The 27406-nt window shown below is 40.0% G+C and overlaps 1 protein-coding gene across 5 annotated transcripts in view; it reads right to left on the reverse strand.

Moving 5' to 3' along the window:
* TBXAS1 (thromboxane A synthase 1) overlaps window positions 1-27406 on the reverse strand; it is a 250975-nt gene that overhangs the window by 101949 nt on the left and 121620 nt on the right. For all 5 annotated transcript variants that reach the window (XM_065852977.2, XM_071798152.1, XM_065852991.2 and 2 more), the window contains one exon: window positions 2302-2418. In XM_065852977.2, coding sequence (XP_065709049.2) covers window positions 2302-2418 — 117 coding nt within the window. The remainder of the gene's footprint in view (window positions 1-2301; window positions 2419-27406) is intronic.

Consider the following 27406-nt stretch of genomic DNA (forward strand, 5'->3'; position numbering starts at 1 on the left):
TGGACAGTTTGCATAGGGGAATGAAGGCAAGGCAGACATCCAGAGTGCACACAGAAGAAGATTTTAGTGTGGGAATTTGTCAGAGCTCAGATCTCTGTGAGAAAGGAATCAATGTCTTAGGAGAAGAAATGAGGAACGTGTCTAGCAGAATTTATAAATATGTATAAAACAACATATCCAGGTTCTTGGCAATAAATACCAAAACTATCTTATTTGTAACTCCTTTGAGGTAGAGAGGAAGAGCTTATTAAAACCAGGATGTCTTGTACATAACTCTAAATACTCTGTAGTATGACCAATACTAGAATATAGTATTTTTATTTCCATGCTGCTGTAAAGGTTCTGAGAGAATGTGAAATATGGGAGAGTTAGAAAGTGAGATCATAATTAATGAGCATTAATTTCCTTTGAGAAGGTTTGGTATGGCTTCTAAATTAAGCAAGAGCAAAAGAAGCACATGGGCAAGGACTTAAGTTGTATTAACTTGAAATCCCAAGACAGTTCAAGTACTTGGGTAGAAAATGAAATGCAAGGCTGAGGAGTGCATTCATTCAAAAGAGTTTCTCAGTCTCACATAGAGTTACTGCAAGCATCTCTGTGTAAGGATGGACGGTCTTCTGGTGGAGACATGGGACAGAGGAACAAAGTTGGGCCTTTCAGAGAGACCTTCCTCATGCCTCGTTTTCCCGCTTTCTGTAGACTTGGAGGAGAAAGTGACCACTTCCAGGTCACCTGAGCCCACACACAATCACTCCCCTTCCACAGAATTTGGAAGAGGCAGCACAGGAAAAGCTGATTATCAGGCTAAAAATAAAGGTCTCAATTTTTGCATGGAAGACAGCTGCCAGGCACTCTCCAGCTCTCTATTTTACCTCCTACCACTACTCCTGCATCGCAGCTCTGCCACCAAGCAGTGCAAAGTGAGCACCATGACTTCTCCTCCCACTTTGGTTTAATAGGTCAAAACCTGCAGAAACCTATGGCTGCCCAGCCCCAAAGCACGAGGCCTCCACCTGCTCGCCCTCACCGCTCTGCTCCATCCAGCCTGCCTGGCTGGTGCCGGCAGAGGTTGCTCTCCGCAAATCGAGGGGAGCGCAGCTTTATCTTTTGTTAGTCCGCCAGCCAAGAGCTGATGACCTGCAGTAAGGCAGATTAATTTCTGCTAGGAAAATGCAAAATTCTCCCCACCACGCCATGAGCAACTAATCGCTTGCATATTTAAACATCCTCGCCTCGCAAAAATTTCACGATGGAGCCGGTGACAGAGCAAATGTCGAGGCGCATAACCAATGGCATTGTCAGTCGTGATTAATCAGCATCTCTGCCAGGCTGGCAGCCAATTAGAATTTACCATAATAAGGAGGTGACAGCCGGCGTTGCTAAGCGACCGCTGTCTATAGAGCTGGGAGAGCCAGACACATTTAGATGTTACTGTGGATTTCGACAGCGGCATGTCAAGACAACACAAGCGTCTGCCCAGTGGAAAATTTTACAACCCAGGACTGGGCACCAGAGTGAGGCATGGCTCCCTTTCAGAATAAAATACATAAAGGAAGAGGTGTTTTTTTTGCTGTTGTTGGGGTTTCTCCCTCCTCCTCCCCAACCTCCCCCCGAAAGAAGACTTTAAGCAGTCAATCATTTAACTGCGTTTAATTAAGAGGTATCGTGTCACTGGAATAGGACTTTGTTACTGGGTAATGGGTTCCCATGGCTAAGTAAATGCTGAGACATTTATAGGAAATTAGCAGCAGGTCAGCGCATAGACATTTATTTTCAGTCAGAGGTATTTATCTGGCAACGACATTATGTTCCAGTGACTTATTTTATTATATGAAAGGATTAAAGAATAAAAGGAGGAGGGGGGAAGGAGACAGAGAAATGAAAATAGACTGACAGCAGTTCCCGTGTTAACGTGAGAGCTGCTGACTCTGCAAATCACAAAAAGCTATGTTCCAACTGGGAGCAATAACCTTTCCTGTACTTTAGCTTACTCCTAACAGGGTGGGGGGGTAGGAAGGTGTAAGGCTCCTTTTTGAGTTTGCTTCACTTTTATGGACAAACTGGTTTATATAAAGACAGAGGATCATACTCTCAGACGATCTATTCTGGTTTTCACCAATGTATGACTTGGACCACTCTATATGTATGCCCAACTGCATGTGCTCTTCAGGTCTAAATAAACTCGCACAAAGTAGCAGTTTTTTACGTGTTCTTAATACAGAGCTACATGAAGTAGATGCTTGTATGAAAGAAAACAATTTTGTCTTCTAAATTAGGAAAGCAACACAGCATACATCTCACCTCTTTCAGTTTGGTATCGCTAAAGGCTGGGGTCAGGAGGCTCCGGACATACTTCCATCTGTCATCACGAAGACAAAGGATGCTGTCAAGCATTGGCTTGGAAACCAAATTCGGCTTCTAAGTCAAAAGAAAACATGATTCAGTTTTAACACAAATGCAAGTAGAGCTACTTGAGACTCTGAAACTTGGAAAGACTGGTCATGAATGCCATTGTCCCACAATACTGTCCTACAATGAGAGAGGTTTGAGTCAGTCCCAACCACCAAGCTAAACATGGCTGAGGCTAGAGAAAATTCCTCTTTTCCTGCATACATTTCCTCTTGCACTTGCAAAAAAATGCCAGGGCCAGTCCAGTAACTCCTTGCTCAGACTGTTCTGGTTCTGCCATTCCTGGTGTTCTCCTGAGATTGCCAGTTCTCCTTTGCTGAACCCTGGCTTCTTTCCTGCCTTTCTAAGGTGACTAGCAAGAGGACCTGTCAACACTTCCTCTCTGTGCAACATGAGTGCCGACGCACTGCACGTGAGTGTCAGTAGGGGACACGATTTCTGGTGACAGCTGGTATGTCAGCCTGTTACACACATTTTAAAAGTCTTCAGAAAATACGCTGATTAGAAAGCAATTCCTAGTCCTCACTCTATCTATAAGATGCACTCGCACTAAGAAGTTGTGGCCTGAGACTCTTAGAGCTTCAGCCAATAGTCAAACACAGTAGTTTAAAGCACTGCCCCATGAAGTTCTGTACCAAGAAGGCGGCTACAGATTTGCTAAATTTCAATCCCCCTTTCAACTACTAAAATCTCTATCCAGAAAAGTGTGATACTCACCAAAGACTGAAAGGATAAAAAAGATGAAAGAGGAAGTGTGTCAGAAAACAACACAAATACACCTGGAAGAGGTGTCAGGAGATGCCCAGCCGCATAGTAGAATCTGATACAATTTCAGTTATTGCCAGAGGATGTTTCCTAATTGTTCTTGAATGACTCCAAATATGGAGATTCAATACCATCCCCACGCAAAGTCTTTCAGTATTGGACTAATTTTACGATGGTAGCAGGTTCTCCCTTGCTGGAAATTATGGTCTTTAGACTTTATGCTAACACAGGCACAGAGCACAGGTTATTCTCTTCTCTTTCCAGCAGCACACCTATGCAGAAGGCTACAATAACAACTAATCATATTGATGCCATCTAGCCCAAATAACACCAATTCGCTCAATGCATATGTATCAGGCATATTATCTGGGATCATTTGTTCAGTCTTGTTGCTGTCCCTCTGCATAGTCTAGTTAATTTACATCTTTCTCAAGGTATAGTCCCTGTGACTCAACACGGTACTTCAGCCAAGGAGGATTTTTTTTTTCTTTTGTTCTGCAGGCTATATCCCTCTCTATTCACCCCAAAATACTACACACCACAATATGACAATGTTGACTCAGGTACTTGCTTGTGATTCTCTGCAACTCTCAGACTTTTTGCTGAATTATTAGTCCCTAGGAAGCTGTTTCCCAGCCTTTATCATTAAAGTGACTCCTAAGAGTCATAGATAGAACATGTCCTGGTTGAACTGTGACCATTCTTTTCATGATTTCTTCTACACCTGATCATGACCACTTTGAATTGTAGCCCTTTCATAGCATCTTTCATCCTTAGCAGCTTAGTGCCTTCTGTATAAATTGTTATCACACTCAGTGCCGTCATCTAACCCAGTAACAAAAGTACAGAACAGCACTTGCAAATAAGCCACCTCTGGGACACTCTCAGCTCATGCTTCCCTTCTGACAGTGGACTGATCCCAAACACTTCCCAAGTCACCTTCAGTCAGTATTTCAGGTATTGTACAGCCATGTTCTCTAGACAAACCATCCTAATTATGGTAAGTGGAGGTGGAAAGCACACGCTTCTGTAGATATTGGGCTGTACAGAGACACTTATTTGCACACACTAGATTTTCTGTCCCCCAGGCCCCTGCCTACCTGCCCAAGGTAGCAGTGGCTGTAGAGTCCTCCATGTTATCAGTAGCAGCAGCATTCACTTTATTGGGAGAGACCCGAGCGAACCAAAGACACTTTGGCCTTCCCAATGATATCTGTTGATCACCATTTTCTTTCAGTCTTTCGTTCATTACTAATGTACATGAAAAATGAGTTCTTTCAACCTATTAAACACCTGGATGCTTTCAACTCATTTTGTGCTTCAAGACTTCTGATTTTATTGTCCCTATGTGCTGTTTTTTTTAATCCTTTTTCTTGGAAATCTGACCTACTTCCCCACTCTGAAAAAAACAAACAAACAAACAAACTTCTCTTCGGGGCTGTGAAGAGCTGACAATTTACCTACACTGGTCTTCTACTGCACTTCCTTAACTTGCCTCCTTACTGGAAGAGTTTGCACTTAATATCTTTTCTTTAAGGAGCTGCCAGCTCTCCTTAACACCTTTTTCCTTTACACTTGCCAGAATCTTGCTATACTGCATAAGCCTGTAAAATGCAGAAGCCTATTCTATATTGCAAACAGGCTAATGGGATAGTTTTACATTCTCAGTGTAGTAAACTGATGTCACTGAGATGACACCACAGACCAGTTCTGTGCAAAGATGAGCTGTTTTCAAGTAGAAGAATATGTATCAGGATATCAAGCTGAAGGAAGAGACTGACTCAGGTACTCTCATCAGATGACTACTGTAAGATAAAATATGGGCGTTTTTTTAATGTATACAAAAACTATTCTATTTCATGCAATAACAAGAAACACTTGGGCCAGGTTGTCAAAGCTGAAGTGGTTTGGACTCCTTTCTCTGAATATCCTCTTTAAATAAATGATCTGATTTCTAACTTGTCAGTAGGTATCTGTGCTGAGGATCAGGAGTGCAGCTACAGAGACCATCACTCACTGGAGTGCTGCCTTGTTTGTTACAGGTTTTCAAGGCATAGTGGAAGCAGAAGAAAGAGGCTCCAGACAACTGGAAATGATTGTCATTCTTGGAGAAAGTACTGTGTGCTAACCTCTGCTCCACAATTCTTATGTGCTGCTAGGGAAGCACTTTACACTAAGTCTTGACTCAGTTGGTCACCAAATAAGTATTCCTTACATCTTTGGTCTTCAGTTTCAAGCCCTAAGGCCTAAATTGCAAACCTCCTGAGCACTCACTAATGCCACTGAAATCAACAACAGAGAACGTGCCTTGGTCACATGAAAAGCATTAGGCCAAGAAATCAGGTCATTGAATGGAGCCCCCAAATTAGCAAACATTCCTGGACCTGTGCTTCAACCCACCAGCCTTCAATCCTGATTTATAAAGTGGAGATATCACACCACCTCCTCAGAACTGCTAACAATACATTAATATTTCTGAGGCACTCAGAAACTACAGTGAAAGAGCAGAATAACAATTCTCACAAGGAAATGACTGATTTTGTCTTCCAAGCAAGGTTTGAATAGTGTACAGGAAAAAAAAAAAAAAAAGGAAAAAATTATAGGGCAACACTTGGAAAAATATTTTTCATCCACTCCTAAATTGAAGGCTGCCCAATCTGTGCACTCTATAAGACAAGTCTCCTTTGGAAGACAAGGCTCCACTTAGATAATAACAGATGTTGTATAAATCTAACTGCATTTGCCTTGAAAGCAAAACCCCTTCCTAAAACCAAACATTCACCCTAAAAATTGCCCCTAATTGCATAAAGACTGTATATAGCGCATTCACAGAGAGGGGCCCAGTTACTGAACAAAAAGCCTGTTAACCATAATGCTATAACTATGATGCTAACAATAGTATTGCCTTTTTAGCACTCTGCTTCATGTCAGTAATGCTCCTTTAACATATTTCTGGTGCATACAGTATTATATACATATAAACGCTGCAAGGAAGGAAAGACAATTTTGCCCATAAATTATTTTACTCTGTCTCTTTAAACTGGGAACACAAAAACATGTTTGTGTTTATTGGAATAGCATCAGCGTGACTGACAGTGTATAGCAGATTTCATTTATCAGGTTTTCCTTATCGTTCTGCAAACACTTTCCTCCTAATTGCATAACCTATGTTGCAGGTTCATACAGCAGGAATGAAAATGGATTTGGTATGAGAATGAGCCTGAAGTATCTTAGTGAAAGATGAAGTGTCACCTCTCTCCGAATGGATGAAGTGCTATCTGAGCACTGTCTGAGATCTCTTGAGCCTATAAAAAACACTAAAAAAATTACCATGGAAGGCAGCTGTAATATTTTCAGAGGTGGGATTTTGTTTTTTGGGCAGGGAAGGAGGTTGCTTTTAAGTCAAATGCAATGAGACTCATATTCCATCTAGAATTATCTAAATATCCAACAACTGCTCTGCACTTCCTTCTCCTGTGTAATCAACCATTTCTGACCACAGAACAGTAATGCTGCATGAAAACTACTGGCAGCATGGTAATCTGCTGCAGCATACCTGCAAGTGCTACTGAGTACCCACTATCACAAACAGAAACAACAAATGAAACTGGAGAGTTTTGCTTCCAAACAAATCCTTTAAAAGACAGAATAGAAAACAATGTTTGCAGATGAGCAGCATCTTCGCAACTGATGCAAGAATTCCCTCCCCATTAAGCTCTTCCTCAGGCTGACCCTTCAGACCCAGTTACTGGTTTGTTTGTCCCTGAGTCAATTTGGCTTGCTGTGTATTACTCAATAATTTAGGCAAGTGACTCTTCTCTGGCTCTGAGGCCAAGTGGTACAGAACACCTCTTGTCACTGAAATTAAATCACCTTCCCAAAGAGTATGGCCATATCCAACCTGTGTATGGTCATGGTGCATGTTCAGCTCCTTAACTGTGCCCAGACCATGCCTGGGGGTCAACTAATCGATACAGGACAATGACATGCTAAGAAGCATGTCAGTATGGACATCTGTAGGACCTACTCATGCACTAATAATCTGTCCCTGTTTTATTCTGCAGTATAACTGTAACCTTGTGTGATTCATGAATCATTTGCTCCTTTTTTGCATTTGTTATTAGCAAGCTAGACTGAACCTCTGGCAGTCAGCAATGACTGCCTGGAGCAGGAGGAAGTGTAGCAGCACCACAATATTCCTTCAGAAACCTTCTCTTCTTCCTTTGGTAGAAAAATGAGGATGTACATTTGCAAGCAGCAGAAGAAAATTAATGCTGCTACGCACTCTTAAAATATGCTGAACAGTTGATTCTTCAAAGAACCTAAGGGGCAACTCCAAAGACCTTTAAAAGCCTACTGACTCCAAAACCTACAATATAAACCATTCACCTCCATAGAACCAGCTGCTAATCTACTCCACATGCTTTGACAACACAGCAAGAAACGAAACTCTATAAAACAGGATCTCAGAAACCTTGTTATCTTAAACTTAGACTTAATCATAGCCTGGTAGTAACAAAACCAATCAAAAAAGATTTACTTCTGCTGGAGCCAACCCACAGCACTGAAAGCCTGGTGAGATTCAAATAAGGAACTAAGCTCTAGAGCACTCCAATTCCCAAATCCTAACAGTAACTCCGACACTAACTCTGGCATTAGTCATACCGAGCAAACAACATTTGCCTTCATGTAAGTCCTCAGCTTTCTTCTAGCCCTGCAGGCTCTGCAGATTCCAGCTTTAACTTGAATCCCATGCCCACTCTCCCCTGAATTCTAGCCCTAGTCTCAAACCTACAACCTGTGCTAATGAGATCCGTTCACTCACGTCCAGCCTGTCTTCTGTACCCATGGACACTGAAGTATCCAGGGCTATGTCCAGCTCTGGGTTCACCCCACCCCTGCCCTTTTCTCTCCTTGGGGAAATTGCTGGGTATATTCCCAATACAAGGGGTTGTCCTTCTCCCAGTCCTCAGGCATGCCATGCAGTATCTGCAATAGCTCTAGGAGGAAAGGGTCTGTCTGCGCTTTCTGTCCCTGAGTGAGCTCCAGAAGCGATGAGTAGGCAGCAGCACTAGAACATCAGTGGGTTAATTTGTTCATCTTCTTATTTTCAAAGAGGGTTGCTGTCCTTCTTTTGCTAAAAGTGCACTTGTGATTACATATTGCCATCCTGCTTTAGAAACTGCATTTTAAAATTGAATCTAATTAGATGAAATTTAATGAAAAAACATGAAGAAAGTGAGAAAATTTGTCACACAAAGAGAAGGCTCTATCCCCAAACCTCAGACAGGAGTTATTTGTAAAATCTCTTCATAAGATTACTTGCTTGAACCCACTTGATTGACAGGTCATCACCACCATTTCAGCCAGCAGGTGGAAGCAGTAGGTCCATGAGCTGCTCAGATGGTATTGCACCTAGCTAGTGGCAGAGGCATGACATTTACAGATCAACATAATGTCCTACTGAAAAAAGAAAAATCTTACCAAGTCTGCAGTAAGTGGATCATGAAAGTAAGAAGGCAGAAGATGCCTCTGTATATTAGCTCTAAAAATTCCCAGGTGGTAAACTGATACAGTATTTCTTCAAACTTGCTTGGTGTTTTGTAAGAGGAGAAGAGATGCTCCACTATCTCTGTGTTCATGAGAATCAAAGGCTTTGTGTAATGGCTTCTTGTTGAACCATGAGAGCACTGTGTTGCATGTGGTTAAAAACAAAACAGAGCTGGTTTATGTCATATACCCTATAGTTCATTATCATTTCCATCTCGCAGGTTCCTGCTTACACAGATGTCATAGCCACATCTTTTCAAAATTTACATCACTTTTCTCTTAAAAAAATCATCATCATATTGGAGCAAGGCTCAACTTCTTACACAAAGATCACAGCCCTCACAGAGGATAAGGCCTGGCATGGCCCACTGAGCACCGTGCCCCAGTGTGGGAGACCACTGTGTGCCTTCCACTCATATAGCACTGGAGACAGTCACTACACGCAGGTGTGGTCTCTCCCATAGTAGGCTCACTCTTCATTTGCCTTTCCAAAACTCCATATCTAAATCCTCAGATGCCTCACACCCTGCACTGCTGCTCCTGGGTAGCTGAAGTCAGTCCTCCCTTGCCCATTAAAATCGTGTGCACACACATTTCTTCACAAATGTTTTCCCAGAAACCCTCCCAGATCATCATTAACCCTGTTGATAGTCTATTACACTTGCCTCTATAAAACACCATTTAAAACAAGCCTGATTTTAATATCTATGATTTAGAAGGTATTCTTGTGCCTGCAGAGGGAAACAAAAAAATCACCAAACTACCTCCAAAGAGCCTAAGTTGCTTTGTAATTTCATAAAAGTGTCTAGTAAAAGTTTTTTGCTTAATTTGAAACCAACATGCTTGTGGAGAAAGGGAGAAAATATCCATGAATTATCTATTTCATTAAGCTTTTAAGGTTCTCCTTGGTCATTAAGATACTTCGAACGAGTGTTAGAAGGTAGAACTGGTTTCAGTGATTACAGTAATTGTCTCCCACTCTACTGTATAACTCAGACTATACAAAAAGGCATCTCCAAGCCCATTCTTTTGTTGTCAAGTCAGGATCTTCAGCAACTGACTAATGGCTACTGTCTACCACTACTACATTGGAAAAATGGCACAGCCAAGACCAGCTTACAAGTAAATACTGACTTTTTTCCTGTCTGTGGCAAGCAGCCTGGAAACATCTGTTCTTGTCTTTGCAAACATTCTCTTAAGTCACGGTTTTGTCAACAGAAACCAAAGCGAGTCCTTGCAATGAAGTAAATATAACCATTCATAAATGCTAAAACAAACACACGTGGCCTCCTGCAGTCTGACCTACACTGATTCAAGTCACATATCATTCCATTTATTGGTGTAAGCAAGATCACATTAAGTCAACGCCTTCATCAGTTTGCATATGGGGGTCAGTTTGCACATTTGGGGTCAATACAATCAACCCAAAGAAAAAAGTATTCAATATAAATTAATTAGGAGTTTTGGTATTATGAACAAATTCAGGTTGTACTAGAGAACCTGTGCTCTATGCACAGTTTCTGCTGTGCTGAGAAGTAGGGTTTTAAATACAACATTTAAATCTACTTTACAGCTGACGTAACTGGACTTTTTAATGTTGGATTAAGTCACAAAGCCTCTCTGTTTATGCCCACTTTTCCTAAAGGAAAGGTTGAGGACCACAAGGTTCCTTTTACAGATTGTAGGGAGATTTTGGAGAAAAACAGTCCCAAGTAACTTTTGCTACAGATATATTCCCATGCTTTCAACAATTGGTAATGTCCTTTCAATAGCAGGTAATGCTCTTAAGAACCTGGGCTAGACCTTTCTATTACATAGGAACATAATATTCCACAGTCTGCTCACTTAGAGACATCACTGCAGCACCCTTGGAGAGCCTAGATAATACTAATGGAGATTGTAAGTACTTACAGTACTTACACCTGCCGTAGTCCTGACCCAAATGCCTCAGGTCTGCAGCTGGATGCCTCAGAAGAGGATTCACCAAAGCTGAGCACAGAGTTGCCCAAGCTGCCATGACAGCAGTACATGAAGAGTCTCACACCATCCTAGGGCCCCACCACCATCCTTCTCATGGACATCGTAAGACAATGTGCTCCAGCAGGGAGGCCACTACAGCTGTGATCAGGGATTACCTCCTTTATTTCAACTGAAACAAAGTCATGGTGGTGACTCCCTTTCATAATGTTGCTGAGGAAAACGAACTCACATATGGGGAAAAAAGTTCTAATTCCCTCCTGGCGAGGGAGATGGGAAGAAGAGTAAGGAAATAAGAATAATGAAGAAAGAAAGAACTACCACAGCAGAAGTCAGAGAATACTTAGGAGTGAACTGAGACTGGACTTAGAGCATTCATTCCCTTTGTGAAATGTGCTACAGTCCAAGTTCCTCTCCAAGGTCTGTTTATATAAAACTATCATTAGATAAAGACATATTGGTAATATTTTGCAGTAGTATCTGAAACCTTGGCCTCTGTGATCAGCAATATTTTTTAGTAGTATATGAAACCTTGTCCTCCCTAAGCCAGGTGACTCCCCCCTCAGGCTGCAGAGATTCACTAACTTGTCAACCATTAATACCAAGGACTACATGGAGTGTGGAGCAGCTTCAAAACAAAAGCCTGCTAGTGCATTTTCCCCAAGAATCACCTATAGGTTGCTAGGTAGGGCAGTTACCAGAGAGATCAGATGAGCACTTTGGAACAATTTCTAGGAGAAAAATTGCACTGAAGCCTTTTACATGCAGTCTAGGCAGCCTCCCCAGGAGCTAGGAACTGTACTGAAGAGGCCCAGTTCCACCACCTTCTCTTGTGACTCAAAGGAACATGTTTGCTGCTGCTACTTTTTGTTCAGAGCCTGAATCATCTGCCAGTTTCGAAGGTACCTGCGAGGTCCATCTCTTGAAACATCGTATGTCTCCTAGGCTGAACATGAGGTAGGTCTCAAAACCGCTAAGCACTTTAGCACCAAGCTACTTTTGACAATGCTTAAAAAAAATTGCAGGTGCCTGAAAAATGTTGGTGTTGACATTACCAGTTGTAAGGGACTCAATACACTTCCAAGCACTAGGTATTTGGCTGAGCCAAGGGGCTTTAATCTATATTTCCAAATTAAGCTCCTCAAATGGGCGTTAAATGCTTAAGACTTGCTGATTACTAGCAGAGACAAGCTAGTCAGGTGAAGGGGAGACCTACCAATGGCTTAGTTTAGAAGTATTACTTGTATGCAAAACTTTTTCAGAGCAGAGTACATATAAAAAGTATAACTTATTAATGTATTTCATATTTTGTTGACAATTTTGGTTTGACCTCTTTCACTCATATGTTGTAATATAGTTATAAAATCATTAAAAGGCCCATCTAGCTTAAAATCTCAAAGCACTGAGAAACATCAAAAGTAAACAAGTTAAGTAACCTACGACCAAAAGCTGAGTCTTTTCAGAGTTTTTATCAGTCTTCCAAGTTCCCATACAGCACCCAAAAGTTGTTGCCTAGTGCCCCATTTCCTTTGTGACAAAATCCTGATAAAAAAAAAAATATATACTTTAAACAATCATTTGTCTAATTTGAAGTAGAAGATTTGGAATCAGTATTTCAGGCTAATAATTTCCAATACGCACAAAACAGCTAATGGAAAAAGTATTTCACCTTTTTTCCCCCAATGCCAAAATGAAAATTTGAAAACAATGTCAAACAATGCAGATGAAAGTTTGCTTATGAAGACTCCTCATGGTTTTCCAAAATACAAATAGGTTCAAGATGGTCATTAAATAAAAATACTGGAAGAAAAGAGCTATTAAAAATTAAAAACATAGATGCTACTTCCAGCTCAGGAAGTCAGCCACGGATGGTCAGATGTTAGGGGGCTATTCTATAGGAAATACTTCTCTGCACTTGCCCTGTTCTTTTGCCCTTTCCCTAATCATCTGCTGCTAACCAGAGACAGAGCACTCCCTGGCCAAATATGTCTCTTTTCATGTTAGCTTTCCTTCGACAAGTCATTCAGAAAGAAAACTCCAGGTCATCTGTAATGGCAGCACGACAAGCTGTCAACAAATCACATTCACAATAACTGCTTAACTGAAGAATTCAAATTCCCTGCCTGCTACTTCACACTTCTTTCTAATTGCGTTAAGTGTATATTTATTTAATACACATCAGGGAAAAAACAAACTTCGTGTATTGAGATCTCCACATCTATCTGTCAAAACACTAATGCATTTTCCTGATAGTAGTAGCTGCTTTCGTTCCTCATTTATTTGTCCCTCAAGAAGAGTTAGGCTATAAAACTTTGCAAGTAGTTGCATAGCAAACTTCCAGGATTTTATCTTCCAAGATTTCACATTTGTGGTTATTTGTCTGGTTTCAATCAAGCAAAAAAAAATAAACCCTAATTTATCAAAGCATGTCAAAACATGCTTATAATGTTTATATGAAATAATGCTTGTTCATTTGACTCTCACAAATTAATTTGAACATATTGAGATTTAAGTGTTTGTCATAAGACAATTTCAACAATAATATAGTCCTATTGCATACAGATAATATTACAGAACTTATCACAACTTCCCTGGAGATGGTAATTTCAGTAAAGCAGTCTCACTTCCCAAACAACCTGTAACCAGACTGTTCCTCACATCTCTCTTATTTGATTTCTTCAAGGAGTGTAGCTAAAATGCTCCTCTGAGTACCAGCAAGTACCTTGTTCAAAATAAATTAACAGTATCAGCCACTTTTGCATTCTCAAACATATTAGGCTTGTAATAGCAAGCAGTGCGGATTATGAAGCGTAAAGCACATCACCATATCTTGTCATCTGAAGAGTTCTAGGATAAGATAAAATCTAAAAACAACCAAAAAACCCACAGATTGGAGCCCATGCTCCAGAGCTCGCTGATCCCTTTCTTGCAAAACAGGCCTCTTTCAGGTGACACAACATTTGGAGGGCCAGTTTCACCATCCCATCGCTTCAGTTTTACTGTGCTGCCAACCACATGAAGTTCAACATGGGCAAGTGCTGCATTTTGCACCTGGGACACGGAAACCCTGGCTGTACATACAGACTGGGGGATGAGATGCTGGAGAGCAGCTCCACAGAGAGGGATCTTGGTGTTCTGGTGGATGGCAAGTTGAACATGAGCCAACAGCGTCCTGGCAGCCAAGAGGGCCACCCATGTCCTTGGTGCGTCAAGCACAGCATTGCCAGCCACTGCCAGATCAGGTTGCTCAGAGCCCCATCCAGCCTGGCCTTGAATGTCTCTCCAGGGATGGGGCATCTACCATCTCTCTAGGCAACCTGTGCCAGTGTTTCACCACCCTAAGTGTAAAAAGTTTCTTCCTCATGTCTAGCTTGAATCTCCCCTCCTTTAGTTTAAAACCATTACCCCTTGTTCTGTTGTAAGAGGCCCCGCTAAGAGTCTGTCCCCACCTTTCTTATAGGCCCCTTTTCAGCACCAAAAGGCCGCGATTAGGTCTCTCCGGAGCCTTCTCTTCTCCAGGCTGAACAACCCCAGCTCTCTCAGCCTGTCCTCACAGCAGAGGTGTTCCAGCCTCTGATCATTTCTGTGGCCTCCTCTGGCCCCTCTCCAGCAGGTCCATGTCTTTCCTGTGCTGAGGGCTCCAGACCTGGACGCAGGACTCCAGTACTTTCACGCACCTACTATTTTTACAAGCTATCTGTATCTGCACTTCCAAGCCCAGCTTTACTGGTGGGTGGGAAAAGGAGAAAGAAAGGGGTTTTAGTTGCCAAACATCAGTGCTGGCCAGTGCAGCACGAGTTCTGATATCACAAGAATCTGTTTTGCTTCTGCACAGCTGCTTCTCCCACATCTGAGGTTGGTGCTGAATCCCCGCAGCATCCAACAGCCTGATAAACAAAAGGGATCTTGAAACTGAAAGAGTAACCCTCTGCAACATGTCTAAAATCCTGCTGAAATTTTTACTTAGAATAGATCGTAACCGTGGGACCAGCCTAAGTTCTTACAGCAAAAACTGACTGTGCACTGCCAATATAATATAAAAGCTACAACAAGCACCAAGAGCTGAAAAAAGTGAGGAAATAAGAGCTACCCCACTTGACCACCAAGGAGGAAAAAAACCAAATCTGCACCATCCAGCAAACAGAGAGTGTCTAATTTGACATGGTCTAACACCAACCGGGGAGGAGAGGTTCCCTCTAAAAACTCAAATCAAACATTAAACAAAAAAAAAACCCAGAGCTGGTTAGAGAATCTTAACTAAGCTCTGTAGTTGAGAGAAGCTAGAAATACTGCAAAATTGTTTTACCAGGCTTTCCAGAAGAAAAAGAATGGAGAAAAGTTCCAGCAAAATATACTGTTATATATGTTCTTGGAACAAAATAACTTTACTTTGCAAATTGGACCAACTTTGACTTTACATTTACATTCTAATTAGCTTTTTATTTAATCTTTCACCTCTTCAAAATCAGCCACAACATGAAACCACTATCTTCCACATATTTCCTAATCGCATCTCAGAAAAAATTAAGGGCTATGTAAGGTTGGTTTGTTGTTGTTTGGTTGGGTTTGGTTTGTTTGTTGTTTTTGTTTATTTGTTTTCATTCTTGATGCTGTCAATATAGCATTCCCTATATTCCTGCTGCAGTCACTTAAGATTATATTAGTAGGAAAATAGGAGAGCAAAATAAATTGCTAAAAGGTTTGAAAATCTTAGACTTTGCACGGTCTTTGTATCCTAAAGCATATACAAAAATTGGTCAAATTCTTTAGCTATGTTATCCTATACTATTTTTCCCCACAGCATCTCTATTTGATATTGTAAATGTAACATTTTAAAAGAAAATAAAGTCCTGAAAGGTTTTAATATTACATATTTCATGTGATATGATTCTGTCACAAACTTAGAATTCTCAATCTTTAGACATAAAGCTCACATTACAACTTGTAGAAGAAGTCTGTGATCTGTAGAGCCCTGTCATGAGAGAGTGATACCAGCAAGTGTGTTTTCTCGGTCTTTAATAATGTTTGTTGATTTTGTGTTTACTGCGATTCTTCAGGGATTTATAAACTAAACATTTTGGTCAGATTTTCAAAGTATTGTTTGTTTATTTGTTTTTACATTTTGGTGGGTTTTGTTTGTTTGTTTTTTCAGCCCTTACATCAGAGCAATCAAAGCCAAAGTCAAAGAAAAGGACTTTGGATTTATTTTTCCCCACAATGGATAAATAACTCTATCTTTTCCCTAGGCTTCTTGTCCAAAATAGCGAGACCATTTTGCTTGAAAAATTCTAAATGGAAAATATTAATTGATTCAGTTAAAATTTGATAAACTTCTGAAAGGTAAACATTGTAATAGGACACATAGGGCAACTTTAATTATAGATATCACCATTGCCTCTGCTACAATACAGCTTCTTTGGAACTGATGAAATACCAGTATAGTCCTGATGACATTAAAATGTGACTGAAGGTCAACGACTGGTTAAACTGGAATGTTTCTGAGCCATTATTAAATTATTCAGAATTATTTTAGGGAAGCTGCATAAAAAGTGCAAGAGTGCAGTTTTAGCTTCATCTAAATGCGCATACTGAAAATGGAAAAGGAAATCGGGAAACTGTCCTTTGCAATTACATTGAAAAGGGAAAAAAATAATATATTGTGTATCTTCAACTTACAATTAATCTAGCAGAGGAGAATGGTGCAAGATAGTGCTTGTTTTTAGTATTTATTTCCCCAAGAGTATACATGAGAGGAAAAGAAGAAGAATGGGACATTATTTCAGTAAAGAATGTAGTTATTTTAGTTTCTGTTGCTTAACACTAGCGAGAGGAGACTAGCAGGAGTAAATAATTAACAATGATCAACAATCCTTTTGCTGCAGGATAGCTGTTTCCTGATCCATGTACATATAGCTGCTACAGCATATGTGTCTGCATGGCTAAACCTCTCACTATCACCAAGCCTTCAGAAACAGGTGAACCAACATGAAAATGAGCAGTGGCCAGGCGTGCTCAAAGTAGGGAGCACTTGTTACACCAGAGAGCCGGGAGCAAGCTATGCAGTGTGAAGACTTGAATTTTAGACCTCTCCTCCTCTTTTCTTTTTCCCTTAAGTGTGGTGAATTTAATGCTGATGAAAAGTCAGCAGCACTGGCAAAGGGCTCTGCAAGTTTCCTTGGTTGTGGTGGGGAACACTACGCACACAGGGCAGCACTTCCCCAGCACCTGCAGAACACCCTGCAGCCTATTCCCTTCCTAAGGCTCACACCAGCCGAGTATTTGCTATCAGCCATTCACAACAAATGGTGCCAAGATATGTGGTTGCTATATAAACAAAGAAGAATTCTCACTGGAGACTGATATAAGACCTGCCGACTCATTTTTCACTTATAGTTCATAAGATTTATAGCTGCAACACATTGGCAGTGGTAAGGAGTGCATCATCTCTAAACACCCTTTCCCATGGAGGTTTTACTCTTGCAGAATGAACATGACACAGTGTATGACCACAAGCAAAAAAATAGGATTGCTCAGAACAGACCTTCTGGAGTTAATTGCTAGGTTATTTTGTAAAGATCAGAGAAGAACTTTCCAGGCCATGGCCAGAGAACCGGTACAAGAAACAGCTGCATCAGTTTAAGATGCTACTACTCCATCAGCTGTTCGACACTCCCCATCCATTGGAGATTACCACCATTGAAACTGAGCTGGTAGAGAGCTCATATAAACACTCATCATCTGTTTCAGTGCCAAGCCAGACTGTGTAGTTCTGAAAAAGTCAGCATTGATGCATAAACCAAAATGGATTAGCTTCTGAGCTGAACCAGATGAGGAATGCTCACACGATCTATTTTGTAGGTCTTGCTGTTGGAATGGTAAATCCAGCTAAGATATCTTCACAAAAGGTTACTAACATTGTGCTAGACAGGAATATTATCATTACCTAAAACAAACAAACAAACAAAAAGACAAAAAAACTTTCACATATTTAGATTCAAATATAAATACAAAGGCAGGTAAATAGATTAAGTGATCAGAAGGAACGAGTAAAGAGAATTATTTCCAGTATTTTCGAGATGAGATAACAATGCTGCTTTTAAAAGACTTAAAATGAATGGCAGAGGTGTCCAAGGACTAGTATAACAATGCCAGCATGTATCACATTAACTATCACTGATGAGGAATGATAGTTATTTGCACACACCCAACTCCCCTGATTTAACTCCTATCCCAATTGAAACAAAAAGCTCATCTACACACACCAAAAACAGATAAATAAAGAAAGGAACCTGCTTGCATAATAGTCAATAGAAAGGATTTAAAAGTGGTGGGGGTTAACTGATTTGAGATGATGCCCACATGCAGCCTCTGGCACTGGAAGTCACCACAGTACTGGTTGCTGGAGGCTGGACAGATCGGCTAGAAGGAAGATTACTGTCACTGTCTGTCTTCTGCTGCTGGCCATCTTTGAAAGAGGACACCCTGCTAGGCTACATAGATCTTAAGTGTGATACATGCCATCCATTCAAACTATCATATATTGCTGTATCACATCTGCTCCAGTGCACAGTGCTGAACTTGTAGGTTTCTGGAGAGATACATGTAAATCTCTGTGCTGTGAAACATCACCCTCCTAGACCTGAACAGGTTCCTCTACCATCAGATGCTTCAAAAGGACTTTTTAACTCATGACCAGGTGAGTTATCTCCAAATGTTGATGCAAAGCAAGGTACTGGGTCTGAACTCTGATTGCTCAAGTATGTAAAAAGGCCAAGTTGGACATTGTGGTCCAAGCCCATATCTATTCTGGAACATGTGATAAACTAATTAGTCTCCTCCTAACAAAAGCAGACTGGGAAAGGCATGAATCAAAACCATTACACTCTACTATACATTAAGAATGGGAAAAGGGAGAAAAATATAAACAAAACAACTAGTCTGCTACTGACAAATAGAGGTTTTAGAAATCAGAAATGAGGGACTGCTGAAAACCTCTGCTATTAGACTGAATAAGCTTCAGAAAAAAATAACCCCACCAAATATGTCCAAAGAAGTGAGAAAAGTTGAACCTCCCTTTAAAAAATAACAAATTAGCAGAAAACAAAGGCCAGGACCAGCAACGACCAGCACAAACCGCATCTCCACATATATCACACCTACTCATAACACAGTCGGCTAAGGACAGGACTAGGTAAGGAAGCAATGCTGTATTTAAACAGGAAAAATATTTATCCGCCTAAGATTTCACATATTTTATCCAGCAATAAAACATATTCTTTATGTAAGGAACAGAGTTCTGGGAATAGATAGTCCTTTCCTGTCTATAAGTGTTGTTTGCCTTCAGCACTGCAGTATAAAAAGAAGAAAAAAAAAAGTGCTGCTGTGAAACTAGTAAATAAATAGCCAATGTAAGTTTGATGAAAGATTGGCTCGGAAGACCGCTTTTGGCCTGAATAGAAAGATATGCTTTCATCCTGTTTTGACTATACTCATACGTTTACCTAACATAATTGGATGTGGTTAATATTGCAGGAGCCTTCAAGCAGCGCACATTTCCCTCATTAGTGGGTTTAAAGCCTTAATGATATCTCCTGTGCTGCAGAAAAGCCCAATGTAGGCTTTAAAAGTGATTGGCAAGTTTCAACAGGAGAAAAACTGGGGAAAGAGAATGTAAAACCTAATAAAACTTGGATCTTGTTTTATTCAGTAGTTTAGAAGATGAAATTTCGCAGAATGACAGAAGAAAGAAAAAAGGTGAGGATAAACAAGCCAAAAAAGATAATTTCAAAAGCTGATCTTGCAGTAACTCAAAGAAACATGTGAAAGAAACAGGGAGTGGGTAGAAAGAGGGAATGTCCGTTCACATACCTGCAACACACTAAGACATGTACATACTTAATCCTAGGTAAACTCATTCTGACATAAAAAAGTGCATATGCACAGAGTATTGTCAAATCAGCATCTTCCTACACCTGCAGCAAAAACACCTTTTTCTCATTTCATTATGCAGCTATTTTCCTCCCTCCTTTAAGTCTCAATAGAGTTGGCAAGGAAGCCTTGCATCTAAGAAACAGAATGTCACAATATACCATCAACTAAGTACATGCAAAGGGTTTGGGGTTTTGTTGTTTGTTTGTTTTGTTTCTGTTATTGACTAATTTTGACCATTTTCCAGGAACAGAAATTTCACAGGCTGGTTTAGTTTCAAAAGAAGTGTAATTATGTACAGCTGTATTCAGTATTTCGTAACTGCCTTGAACAATCAGCAAAAGGGAGATTTGCACACATTATCAGCTGCTATCATTAGTGCTGTAAAGTACGTAATCCATCTGGTGTTCTGGTGTCTACCTAGGAGCAGGTATTGAACCAAAGATGGCTGCAGTATAATAGCATAAAGAAAGAGCATTAAAACCAAACAAAAAACCACAGTAATCTTGGTAATTTCTCGATACCAGATTGTCATTGTGTTTGTGTTCCCCCATGGTTTTGCAAACCCTTTATATATATATATAGGCGTGGAGAATTAAAAATATAAATTCCATCAACATGCGGTTTTGCAGTGTTCACAGGGGAAGAGGTAGCAGAATACCATGGTGATGGCAGCACTGCAGCCCGTTAATAAACCAGAGGAAGACTCAGGGATAGATTCAAATACTAAGACACATGCTGAAGAATAACTCACTTCATAATAAATCCTTTAAAAGCTAAGATGACTGTGCATCTCAACATCAGTTGTGGTCTCAGCCTACTGATTCATCATGTCTTGATGGGGGGCAAGGGAAGAGGAAACTTGTTCTTAAGGCTTCCAGCCTCCTTGCAGTCAATTGCATTGCTTTTACATTGCCAAGGTTTATGGCCCGTAGCATCTGAAAACAGACAACCCACGTCTGGAAAAGAGAAAAAGTAGAAAGTTTTTATTCTTGTATTCCATCTGTGTGTAACCCTTCTGTTTCCACCATTACTGCTAGCCCTTCATACAGGAGGGATCAGCTGGTTTTATTTGCTGTCTTACCTGCAAACGTGACAAATAGTAGTGTTTGCTTACTCAATTAGAGATTGATAAATCTTAAGCGAACCATTTCACATGACCTACCTGGACAACAACACATTAGCCAGCCAAAATAGCACCCTTACAAGATGTGTGGTTTTCTCCAAGTCCAACTGCGGTCTGACCACCACTGCTGTGGATATGCTGACCTCTTGCAGAAGAGCTCCCTGCAGCCATGACAACACAGAAAACCTTCCTCAAACAGCAAACCATCTAAGTAGCAGCTCAAAGGAAATAAAATGTCAGTTAAAGGTTCTCCTCTTTAACACAGGGTCTTTCCAAGTCAGTCAATGAGACCATCCTCAAACTGACAGGACTTAACTACAGTCACTGTTTTTAACCTGATTGATTGCTTCTAAGTCATTCCGTTACACACCAAACTGTTGTTATTGATATCCTCCTAAACTTTCAGAAGTCCTCATCAAAATCTTAAATGTGGGAAAAGAGATGGTGTTTGCCCTCTTCACCACGTGAGGCATAGAAAAACAAAAGCTCCTATTTAAGTGAATGTCCCCATTCTGGACAGAATTTTAATAAACATACTTGAGTAAATACGCACTCATGGCCCACTGAATTAAATGAGACATAAGAATGGGCATAGAAGTAGGTAAATACTAACATTTTTTCATGAATAGCAGCCAGCAGAGGCACGTGCCAGGTGTTCAAGGTAAGAACAAATGAGCTTTCCCACATTGCAGGACAGAGGTTTCACTTGGTTTCCTGTTCTGAATTAGAATTACAAATGAAAATTACAAAAGAGAAGATAATCCTCAAAATACATTCAGTTGAATCTGTTAATATTAATTTAATACTTCAGGTTTTTTACAAATACTTCAAAATAGAAAGTTACTTAAAAGGGAAAAAAAAAAAAGCTTTTCATTAAAACATTTTTCCTCCACGTTTCTGAAGCTTTTTTTTAAGAACAAACAAAAAAACCTCCCACCACAACCATTTGAATTAACAGATAAACCAAATACCAACCCTTTGCCATCAGTTCTGAAGCACTAATATTCACTAATGATAATGTTCAGCTGGAAATTCCCAACATACTCTTTCACATTTGTTAAGGTGACAAAGCATTTCCTAAACGATTTGCCCTTGTGAACACAGGAATTCTGCAGCAAAGCCAAAAACTGAGCTCAGAGTTCCTAAATCCCAACCTAGAGCCCTAATCATAAAACCAGACTTCATCCCACTGGGATTCAGAGGATCAGGTGGTTCCCAGAACACAGTCTACTAATATGTCAAGTCTTTCTTTAAGGCTAACCAAAGCCAAAGTCTGATTAATTTTACAGTCAATAGCAGTGATCATTTGACAACATTAGTTTTGTGCTATTAGCTGTGGCATATGGGGAATAAGAAGCAATTTGTTGTGTGTGCATAAAAAGACATACACAGTCTGAAAGAAATGACCCTCTCAATATTTATTATTTTAATTTTAAAGTGTCTATTGCAAGCATATGCACTGCTACTTTAAAACATTTAAACAAAACTGGATTTAATTGCTCAGAAAAATTAACCAGCAAGCTCTGAAAGCAAAAAGAGGAAAGAAAAAAGAAATCCAGAATTAAACGCTATCTTACCAGGCAAAGGCAATGGCAATATAGTTACATACACATTGACCAAGCTATAAAGTTATTCTCATCTGTCTGGAAGACAGCCATGGAGGCACACTGAGGAAAGAAAGCAGATACATCATTACAGTTGCTGAGCCTTGGAGCTAATGCTCCAGCTCAGCCCAGTGAGAAACATCAGGTCAAAACAATGATGAGACCCTTTGCTCTCTCCCTGGCAGGGACTGGCACAAGAAAATCTCTCAGGCATCTGGGCTCACACGGTTGTACAACAGCACCCACAAATATTCAGTCAAACATTAATATTAAACAGTTAAGTGCTATACAGCCAAATGCATTCCGTGCTAGCATAATTCCCTTTCTATAATGATGTCGTACCAGCCAAGATTTCAAATCAACTATGATCTCGCAGCTGTACAAAACTGCTAGGCAAAAAAAAGTAAATCTTAATAAATTCACTGCTTGGACACCTTTTCACTTATCCTTGTAAGGCACTGAATGATTTTTGGAAGCACTGAATATTCTCGGCTCAATGAGACTGAGCCTCATTGTACATGTGGCAGTATTGACACTTGCTTCAATTTGTCCTACAAAGTAAGGGAAGAAGGGAGGAGAGAACACTGCAGCTCTGTATCAGAAAGAACTGGATGTTCCTGGCATGGCCTGCCATCAGGTATGAAGGCTTTGCTGCATCAGGAACAGAAATACCACCACAGCATGTACAAAGAGGCACATTTTTGAAGCTTCCGTAGTAAGATATGGCACAATTGAGATCCACAAGGCTCTAGTGAGGACAAGAGATCCAGCATCTCTTCAAATCACAAAGACACTCCAAATCAAATATATGTGCATCTGTATGCATCCATAAATACAGACAAATATACACAAATGCAGGTATAACAACTAATTGTGGAATATGTTGGCTCCAGAAACACTATGTTGGTCACCCTCCATGCCCTATGTGAACCCGACAAATACCAAGATGAAGGAACGGGAAAACAAAGAAACATATCTGAAAAGACTGAGGCAGTGAACAAATTTAAAGCACGTCACTAATTTCTGCTGCCATGAAAACCAGCTTGTTTTTAAAACTAAATATCACAATCAAATTATTAGCACACATGGGAACGTCACTTGTATACTAAACCATCCCACTGAACAGTCATTTTAAAGAGTGGAAAAATGAAGATCTCATGATATATATTTCACCATTTTTTTCTTGTTTGTTTGAATCATCTTCCAAATATTGACTTACCCAGCATCATACTGTGTGTCACTAGTGCTCTAAACCAGGCACCCATGAGAAGGTGAGCCTCCAACCACTCATCACTGATCATCTGCACACTCATCATCTGTTTACAAACTGAGTTCATTGCATTTTGCAACAATGATTTGGAAATAAACTAAAAGATTCAACATGAAAAGATGATGATGATAGCATTGACACACTGGAAATAATCACAGGGCATTTAATCTGAAGAAACATTTGTAACCCAAAACCAAGGGTATGGGGTCAAGCATGTATATGTGTCTTTTGGCAACAGTACACAATGCTTCATTCCTTAACTATTTTTACATGATACATCTCTAAATAATTATGTCAGTGGATTGATTTTTTCAAACCAAAACCCATACTTGTGAGAGAATGACTAAAGAAACAGCCAGGCCCATAAGCTAGATCAGACTATGGGTTTGGATAAATAACTGAATTACCACAGTTTACTGAATGACAGCCCAGCAGCTGAGTTGCTGTGTACAGGCAATGCAAGTTACTCTAAAAACCGAAGCAGGACACATCAAGTAAATCTGGCACAAGACACGCAAGTGACTCTTTACTTGCAGAAGGCCAAGATCACACACACAGAGGACAGTCAACTCCTGAGGCACCACACTGAACTGTTCAAAGCCAGTCATGTATCCCAGCCCCACTTCAGAGACATAACAGCTATCAGTTGATGTAGGGTCATCTGAAGTTAGTGGAAGTACACTGATTTATGCTGGCTGAGGACCTGATCCAAAATTCACAGAAATACAGGATGGTTGAGGATGGAAGGGACCGGAGGAGGGTATCTTGTATCAAATTTGGATAGACATTTTGCCGAAGAAATACAGGACAAGGGGTAATGGTTTTAAACTAAAGGAGGGGAGATTCAGGCTACTCATGAGGAAGACATTTTTTACAATGAGGGTGGTGAAACCCTGGCCCAGGTTGCCCAGAGAGGTGGTAGATGCCCCATCCCTGGAGACATTTAAGGCCAGGCTGGATGGGCTCTGAGCAACCTGATCTATTTGAAGATGTCCCTGCTTATGGTAGGGGGTTGGACTAGATGACCTTTGAAGGTCCCTTCCAACCCAAACTGTTCTATGATTCTATGATATACAGATGCTTTTCTTGCTGGTACTGTGTCCCCTAGCAAGAGATGAGAAAGAACAGCCAGTGCAGGGGTATGTCAGCGATCCTGAACCGCAACTGAACAAGACACAGAAAATAGGCTCCTTCCTATTTGGTGGTAATATTTGATTTAATATCACAGGTAGGTCTTGAAGCTTTACAGACTTAACAAAATAAAGATGAAGCCAACAGCTTAGTGTAACAGGCAAGTTCTACATGCAAAAAGAATAACCATATTCCATGCGGAGGAACTTGGAGGAGGGAAAGGACAAACAGAAGCACAAAGAAAAGTAGTTTAAGCAACTGTTGTTTCCTTCAAGAGGGATACAAGGAATTTGTACTGTCACATTATATCAACTTCCATGCTACTGTTTTGTTTTTACATTTACCACTTCATTCTCACTTGTTGTTAGTCTATTGTTACTTCTTCCACTGCAACAGCAAAGCTCCTGATGAGAAAACAGTAATGTTTTCTTTCAGCTATTGCAATTGGTGTAGATTTTTGTATTTTAAAATGTCACCTTCATCTAGCTGGTTGGCAGGCAGATTTAAGGATTTGGTCTGGATCAACTACTAGCTTCCACAAGAATCCTGGCAGAGCACTGACTCCAGCAGCTGACAAACCTCGACTAGCCAGTACTTACCTTTGCCTTTGGGCTCACTAATCCGCAATTTTAGCAAGTGCTTTGGCATGCAATTTCTGAACCATACAAATTATATACCAGGTAATACCTCTCTTTACATTACTCCTTAACATTCTGCTCCTACATTTTTAAAAGTACACTTTAATGACTCTCAATTACTAATTCAAAAAGAAATTTTCAATGCAGAAATTAAAAACTATCTGAAAACAGATTACATATTATTATCCTGCTGGGGAGAATGCAACAAACATCATAAACCTATCTCATGCACAACACAGTAATTCAGCTAAAAACAGTCTTAGTGCTCCTAAAAGAAAACTTCTATTCAAGGGAAGACTTAACATAGTTGTGAGAAAAATACATTATTTACTACAGTAAAGCCCTGCCTAGAATGCTGGCTGAGGTTTCCGTGGTTAACCTAAATTAAAATCAATTCCATATTTTCTGGCAGAAGGTCTATAAGCTAATTTTCATTTTTTCTTCTTCAACTATACTTAAAAACATAGGGAAGAGAATTCACATGCCTTAAGTATGAAGGTACATTACAGGAGACATTTTTCTTTTTAAATGGCTACAATGTTCAGCTTAATCAAGTCAAAATTAAGTGGGAAAGTAGAATGTTCATTATTATCTTCCTGTGACTACACAGTTAACAATAAATATAGCCCCATGCCTATAGGGGAATAATACCCTGTGTGCTAGATTTGGTTGTTTATTCTAAAAGGAAGTGAAGCTTAATGCAGATTTGATCTGCAGTCATCATACACTTCTGTAACAAGAATTACTAATTAGTAACTCAGAAACAACAGAAGGGGTCACAGTATGTTTGTCAAGGCAACCTGAAAGGTTTTTTACAGCAATATTTCAAAGATATTCATAGTAAAGATGTGAAATGTATAATATCAAAGGGTAACATAAATGCGTAAAATGAACAGGAGATTGGCTTCTGTTCACATGCAAAATCCACTTTGTCCATATAATGAGTGAGCAGATAGGTTCAAAGTATGAGAAGTGTACGAGTGGTTCAGGTCGCTCTGTATGTGGAGACAGGACACAAGATGTATCCAAAAGAATCCTCTCAGCAGAGTAAAACCACCCTGATTCCCTAAATGTCTTCTGATCACTTCCCAGTAAGCAGCCAGCAAGTGCTTATAGCCAGCTTTAATAAAATCTCAGAGTTCACTGAATCATCATCTTATCCACTTCTGTCTATCAAGTACATCCACTGTTCGCAACCCTTCACAAGTTCAATTTCCTATTGTCTCTTAGTCTTATATAAACACATTCTAAGATTAATTGAAAAAGTAGAATAATAAACATGGGACATTAACTTTTTCTACACCTAGCTTTTAGAATTAGTTCTCACATCCTGCAACTCACTGATGCTTTGTTAACATATGATTGCTACAACTGGTAGAGTGCAGTCAATAATCTCTCTTTATGGCATTCTGGGTTAGATAACTCATATTTCACCTCTAGTGGATAAAGTACAAACCTTGATTTCAGAAAGCACTGGTGTGGGGAGGAGAGAGGAAGCACAGTGGATTTTCCCAAGGCCTGTTCAAACCCACTAGTCTCATTCCCTTTCCCATCCTTCTCACCCCTGAAGACTGACACTCTTAAGCTAAAAGTAAAAAGCTTTGGGTTGAAATAGCAACTGTATGTCATGTCTAAATTGGAAGATATTAGCCTAGCTTTATGAATAGCACTTACTCCAAAGCCAATTCTATAACCACTCATCAGTAGACCATTTGGGGAAGGGAGGGGTAAAATAAGGTAGGGGGATCTATTTTGCATTTTGGATTCTCTGCTAGCAAATATAAAGCCTCACTTAAGTAAAGGAGCTTGCTTTGAGTAATTTTAAAAGATATAAATAGAAGCAACCCTATTAAAAGTCTTAAACCAACATTTATTCAGTCAATATGAGAAGAAAGAATTATATTAACCTGGAAAGAGCTTTTCTCACTCTACTCTTTCAACCATTTTTCACATACAACCAAAATCACATCTGAATAAATTCCACTTGCCTTCATTACATACCATCCCA

This window comes from Patagioenas fasciata, chromosome 1, assembly GCF_037038585.1.
Source record: "Patagioenas fasciata isolate bPatFas1 chromosome 1, bPatFas1.hap1, whole genome shotgun sequence".
Classification (NCBI taxonomy): domain Eukaryota; kingdom Metazoa; phylum Chordata; class Aves; order Columbiformes; family Columbidae; genus Patagioenas; species Patagioenas fasciata.